Source organism: Eufriesea mexicana, unplaced genomic scaffold (genome assembly GCF_001483705.2).
Source record: "Eufriesea mexicana isolate 0111107269 unplaced genomic scaffold, ASM148370v2 scaffold385, whole genome shotgun sequence".
Classification (NCBI taxonomy): Eukaryota; Metazoa; Arthropoda; class Insecta; order Hymenoptera; family Apidae; genus Eufriesea; species Eufriesea mexicana.
In genome coordinates, this window is record NW_016908568.1 from 419,940 (window position 1) to 427,014 (window position 7,075).

The 7,075-nt window shown below is 43.7% G+C and overlaps 1 protein-coding gene across 1 annotated transcript in view; it reads right to left on the minus strand.

Moving 5' to 3' along the window:
- Positions 1-5,029: 5,029 nt before the first annotated feature.
- LOC108545256 (probable sodium/potassium/calcium exchanger CG1090) overlaps positions 5,030-7,075 on the minus strand; it is a 6,291-nt gene continuing 4,245 nt past the window's right edge. Inside the window, exons 4-9 of the mRNA XM_017896781.1 lie at positions 6,926-7,038; positions 6,664-6,839; positions 6,335-6,567; positions 5,749-6,057; positions 5,400-5,633; positions 5,030-5,307 (exon numbers count right to left, since the gene is read on the minus strand). Coding sequence (XP_017752270.1) covers positions 5,108-5,307; positions 5,400-5,633; positions 5,749-6,057; positions 6,335-6,567; positions 6,664-6,839; positions 6,926-7,038 — 1,265 coding nt within the window. The 3' untranslated portion in view covers positions 5,030-5,107. The remainder of the gene's footprint in view (positions 5,308-5,399; positions 5,634-5,748; positions 6,058-6,334; positions 6,568-6,663; positions 6,840-6,925; positions 7,039-7,075) is intronic.

The window sequence follows — 7,075 nt, forward strand, 5'->3', positions numbered from 1 at the left end:
AGAGGAAGAGACTGTTGTTCGAGATCAACTAATCCTGTAATCAAACTGAACGCGTAACGCGTATACTTGTATACCGTATGCACGTGCCAAATATAACTTGTATCTATATCATATATCATATATATTATTTGTATACGAATATCTTCGTATACGTATGTACGTAAAGTTGGGTACAGGCGAGATACGATCGATGAAAATGCATCCTTGTCGAATCTCGATTAAGCCCGATCGCGAAGATTTATCGGATCGTATTTCCACGGATCGTAGTTCGGTTCGTGTACCAGCCTTTACGCGACGATATAAAATCTACAGTCACAACGGTTAACGATTAATTATTGACGAGTCGATATCGACAAACGGCGAGTTATATCGTTCCAGTTGCTTAAACTTTGCTCTCGGTTTCACGAAAGTTCACGATAAGTCGAATTGTTCGAAAATTGGTGAACGACGAATAGATACGAGGACGGGTAAGTAGACTCGATGAAAAGTACGTAAAATATCTAAATCGCAACGCGTATTGACTTGAACGATCTACGATCTATTAAGGGCACCCAAGAATTGATCAAAGTTACCGCTAAAGTATCTCGGCCTAAAGATATACGCTCTACGTAACGCTACTAATTGATCGTTAACGGTATAATCTCTTCATTGACTACAACTACACCAATTTTCGAACGCTGTCATACGAATAACGACCAGTAATCGATCGGATAGCGAGAGACGCGCAAATATGGTGGAAAAGTGGCGAAGAATCAATTATCCACCGAACGTAGGATATTCTTTTTCCACGAAAATGATCGTTCCTCCACGATAATCCGTCGCTGCCGATCGCGAGTATATTATTTCCATCGAGATCTCCCTTCGTCGAAAGGATACGAACGCGATCTTTCCACGTTTATCATCATCCTCACTTTCGCGCACCTCGATTCGCGCTTTACGTCCATCAGCGCGCACCTTTCCAACGCGAATTCGAATTCCAACGTGTACCACGGAACGCACCGTTCCGCTTTTCTCCATCGATCGATCCATCGATCGATCGAGCGAACGCCTAAAATTACCATCAGGTCCGTTGAATTACACACGCACGCACTCACACATGAGCGCTCGCACACGCACATAGATATATATATATATATATATAGAGAGAGAGAAAGAGATGTAATTTTAATTCGTTCAATCGATCGATCGGGTGCATAATATTGCACGACATCGCTAATGTTAAATATCAACGTGTATCCGCCTGAAGCGCTAACAATGTAATAAATAATGGTAGTGAACAAACACGTAGAACGGTTGGTAATCGTATAAATCTAAGCATTCATAGCTATTCTATATGTTTATATACGTGCGTGTGTATGTATATGTATATGTATGCGCATACACGCGCGCGCGCACACACACACGCCACACGTACTCACATATGTAACGCGTAATTGTACGTAGTTGTACATATCGGTATGTCTACGCATACTGTACATACGTCTATGTACATACGTGGTACCAATGGAGGACACACACACACAAACACACACACATACACGCACACGCGTCGAGTTTACGCTATTTTAGCATACCTGCGCGATCTTTGCGATCTGTCGACGGACCGCATACGTACTTACTTATTTATTTACTTACTTACTTACTTACTTACTTACTTACTTGCTTACTTACTTACTTACTTGCTTGCTTGCTTACTTACTCGCCGAAACGCAGCTGAGGATAAATACGTTCTCGTCGTACTTTGTCGGGACACGCATACGCGTATGCACGGGCATTCGCATACGGTACGCGGTACGCGATATTACGATGCAACGTGTACGAAAGATTGTTTACCAATGCAAACGCATAAATACATACGTAAATATCGAATTATCGCGGATTGCAGTTCGCATTCCGTTTCTTTCAATTTCATCGTTGGTTCGCTTTCGACTTATTAGTAACTACGTACATATCTATAGCGTATCGATCAACTTTGCAAAATGGCAACGCAACGGTCAGATTGAAATATCTCTTTGAAACATAAGCTATTCTTTATACGCTGATCTCAATGATCGCGCAGTGTAACGTTGTAGATACTTTCATCGGATAAGGCTGCGTTAATTATTGTCTCTTATTTCTTTTTTACCGCTCGCGCTCGTTGAAAGTTTACCCCCTTGTATCTCTTTCACCTTCTTCCGCTGATTCCAATTTCTCCGCAAACAGCTTCGTTCTTTGCTCTCGCTTTCTTTCATCCGTAGTCGTCGCCTCCACCCAACCCGCTCTCTCTCTCGCTCGCTCGCTCGCTCGCTACGCATACTTTTCCCGCTCATTGATCCATTTAATCGCTACTATAGCCAAACAAATCATTCTGTCGGTTTAAGCAACGCGTTTATTTCGATGCAAACGTTCTTCGAACATGCAAACGCGTCAACATTCGCTCCACTCGTTCAAAGCACTCGCCTCCACGTATCTAATCGCCGAATCGATTTGTCCGATGATCGCCTTCGACTCTGTTAAAAACTTGCCATACATTTTACCGTTTCGCGGGACGTTAAAAGGTGGAAGAAAAGAGTCAACTAAGCGATATGGAACAGCGTAAATATCCGAGTATACACCGGTATAAGAGAGACGTGTAAAAGGATTGGTAGCGAGGACGACGAATGGACCGTTTGGATTTAGTCGACATGACGGTGATCGATAATAGCTGATCCTTTCCGTTAACGACGTAGCACCAATTGCGTAATTCCCAGTGGAAACGGATCGAAACGTGCACTTTGGTAGTTCCAGAAAATGGAGTTCGGATTCCGCGTTCAGAGGCCGCAGACGAATAACGTGTACCCAAGTATTTCGAAAGGACAGAGATCTTTTCCCTTCGTTTATTCCTCTTAACGAGTCACTCGCTAAGTGACTTAACAGTTGACACGCTAATCGGAATCGGTCCCTCGAAAGTCGTTGCATTTTTGGACGAGTAAACTTTTCTCGAGTAAATGAAAAAGAAACGTCGTCTTACCGTTCGATCTGTAAGGATCATCCGTACAGGCGTTCGAATCGTGTAACGCAAACGCGTACCAGAGTGTAGTAAGCAAGTAAATCGGACAGCGATGATCCGACCACTGTGTAGCGGATGGATCAATAGCAGTTCGATAACTCGGAAAATATACGCGAATAACGAAAATTTCGAATACCACTGCTAACTCCTCGATAACCAGTACAAAATTTATCAAACGGTGGGCTATTTACACGTTGTTTCCTTATATAGACGGTACAGTTAACAGCGGCGTACTATACCAATAAAACTAGGGGAATTCGACTGGATTTAACGATGGCAAACTGTGTGACAAAATGTTCTATCACCGACGGTAGCGTAAAGGCTATTCTTCCCGATGCAAAGGTATGGAATAAACCTGACAGTTTAACCGGAAAAAGAGGAAATAAAGGAGGCAGTTTCCTCGAGTTGTATCACCACCGTAAAGGTATGCGAATACTCTCGCACTTACGTATCCTTACAGATCATATCGCAAAGGATGTGTGTTATGGGAGAAGGGAGAGGGGGAGGGGGGCGTGTGCGTGATAAGAAACGACGCGAACTACGACGAGGGAACAACGATAACTTCGACGATAATCAAATAATTATTCGCCTACGTAAGAGTAATTACGAAGGAAGGCAAACGACATTACGAATAAAGCAACTAATGAACCAACGAACGCACGGACGGACATATCGTTATACGATGCAAGAAAATCGACTCGACGATCACCGCGATAAATACCTAAGACGTAAAGCGGAAGCGAAAATTACCAACATCGGTTGAGAAATTGCACGGTATAAATCGAACAGGAAGATTGGAATAATGAAACTGCTCGAAAGAGCCACGGTTGGACAGAAACGTTCAAACGTACAGGATGGAAATAGACATTGGTAAACGGGGTACCCGTAACATTTTCCACGAAGAGTACGCTTATGGCATCGGTCGAGTCAGATGCGTTTCGCGAAATCGAAACGAGATTTAAGTAACAAAAACGATTGTCTCGATTGTCTTCGGTCTGCGGCATCTCGCGCGTCGACGATTCGAAAGAATTAATCCTATCTCGATACCGATTCTAGATCCTTTACTACTTAATCGTCGTCGTTTGCGTTTTAATACTGATAAATGTATTATTGTCCGTTTATATAACTCCAAAACGTATAAATATGCTAATACGGTCTAAGACTCTACGTCCGAGCCTTCCGATAATGCTTCTCTCTCTTTCCTTCCGTTCCGTTCCGTTCCGTTTCGTTCCGTTCCATTCCGTACGGTACCATTCCATTTCGTTTCTTTCTCTCCGAGTGGGAAGAAGGCTCGATCGATATCTTATAAACAACGAATGGAAGCGATATCTTACATTTGCAATAAAGCACCGATAAATTTGCTTATCGCGAGGTTGATCGAACATTCGTAGGAAGGTAAAATTTACGCAACGCGAAAATAAAACGCATCGCTGAAACGGACCTTAAGAGATGAGAAAACGAATCGTCAATGTATTATGTACAAACCAATTCTAACAGACAAACGCATTTTAAATGTATTTTTTTGATTCCGGTACAAAAGGGCATCTTGCCATCTCATTCGTTGTCAAACCTCTCCTCGCTTTTTCTTTCCACTTTGATTTTAGTAAATGATCAAGTATTGGAATTGGATTCGAAGCAAGCATACGAATAGAAGAGTGGCGAAAGATCAAGCGAAGGAGGAGGAGGAGGCGGAGAGAAAAGTGGAAAGGAAAAAAACAAATTTTTGAACGATCTTCCATCGTGCTTTAGCCGCGTGATACATACCACGATGCCATGAGATCGAGTGCAACGAGAACATTTTCATCGAGCGTGTAATCGGTTCTTTATACACGCGCGCACACACGCACGACGCACGCACACACGCACACACACTAGCGCATGCACACGCGCACTCGGTCTACCTATTTATCTATCTATCTATCTATCTATCTATCTATCTATCTATCTATCTATCTATTTACCTATCTATCTATCTTCTTCTTCCTTTCCTTTCTAGCCTACCTTCATCACTCATCCATCCGTTTTACACATTGTTTCGTTTTTCTCACCTATGCGTCTGTATAATCGAAACGGGTTCGTTCAAAACGAGCTGAAGCATACCGGTGGATTCATTTCACCGAAAACGTTTAGCTCGTAAAGCGAAGCAAATGTGATAAACACCAAGTACCAAAGCATCAGTATCACTCCGTACCGTCGATCTAGCTTCCAGCCGTTCAAATGGGTCGCTAGTACCAAGAATATCACCGTGGATAGCAATGACACCGTCGAGTACGTCAGGCCTGGCAATATGGTAACAGAAGAGTACCAATGAATGCCAATCATCCCTCGGCAATAAAAATCGAACGGTAAAAAGAAAGTCGCGCAATCTTACCTCGACTGGTGACGTTCACGTGCGAACCAGGCTGTATCATTGCAGTCTGTATAAACCATGGAAGCCCGAGGCAAACTAATATATCGAAGACGTTACTACCGACTGCGTTGCTCACCGCCATGTCACCAAGGCCTTCCTTTATCACCGCTAACGACGAAAGCGCGTCCGGTACGCTGACACCAGCAGCGACAAACGTTAAACCCATCACCGTATCGGGTATACCAAGTGTGCTACCTACGAGCAATCGAATATATCGTCAAGAAACAGGAACAGCAAGGAACATTAGAGAAAAGGACGAATAAAGGCTCGCGTAAAAGCTGGTAAAGCGGCAAACGTATCGTTCTCTTACCTATGATCGTGATCATCCACACCATGATGTAACTATAGAAACTGATCCAAACCATCGATACGCAAAAGGTAAAGGGATACCAATTTCGAAATTTTTCTTGTCGACAATCCGGCATTGTGGCTCGGCACATGAAATGAATGGGATAGACGAGGCCCCAGGTAAACAGAGTCCATTTGCTTCCGTCGGTAGGCTTTTCCAACGGTGATACCTCGTTCGGATCCGGTTCTTTCGCTTTGTAATACTCTGGTTGTTTCGGTGCTACTGGCTCGTTCGTTTCCCCAACAGATGCTCCTCCTCCTGCTCCAGCTCCTACTCCAGCTCCTACTCCAGCTCCTACTGCTGCTGTTGCTGCTGCTGCTGCTGCTCCACCTCCTCCTCCTCCTCCACCGCCTGTCGCCCCTGTGGACGAGCAATCCTGTCAATTCGTTTTACTTTCCAACAAACTCGATTTCTCGAAATAAAAAAAATACTCTCTCGTACATTACTCTACGTAATTTCGTGAATTTTCTTTTCGTAAAAAACATACTAGAGACGTTAGAAACTAGCTGCAAGTTACTAGAAACTTGCTGCGCATCCGACAATCGACCTTTACCTTCGTGCGTTCTGTATTGATCCGTAACTGGCGAACTCGGCCCTGTATAAGACAATCGATCCTCTTGCAACGATCTATAACTAACCAAAGCGCTTTCTTCCGCGGGTTCGTCGTCCTTTGGTAGGAAAGGTATATTGTAAGATTTCGCCCAACGTTCCAGTCTAGCGTTAAAAGATAACGCAACGCAATACACCACGTACATAATCAACATGAACAGAGACTCCATCCTGAAATAACGTACTCGCTCTGTGTACACGATAAATCGTTTCGACGATTCAACCACTACACGACCACCGTGTATCATCGGATAAACCATATCTTACCAAGATATTGATTCGTTGAAAATCGTACCGAGCATCACCAGAATCGATACCGCGTAGAAGAAACAATCTCTGCAAAGGGGCCACCAATTCAGCTTTGACACCGTTGTCGTGCAAAGTCCGCAAACCGATATCACGAACATTATATTGAATACCGCGCTTCCGATTACACCGCTTACCTGTAATCCAAGCAATCACTCGCTCTACGATATTCCCTCTACCCAACTCTACGCGATCCGGTTAAAAATCCATTTCGCATACTCACTCCGATATCGTCCTTGGCAAAAAAGACACCGATCACCACCGTTGCCAATTCCGGCGCCGAAGAACCAGCAGCCATAAAAGTTGCTCCCGCAACGTCCGGAGACAATCGTAATTCTGCGTGGAAAAAGATCAGTTTTTTTAATCGCTCTTC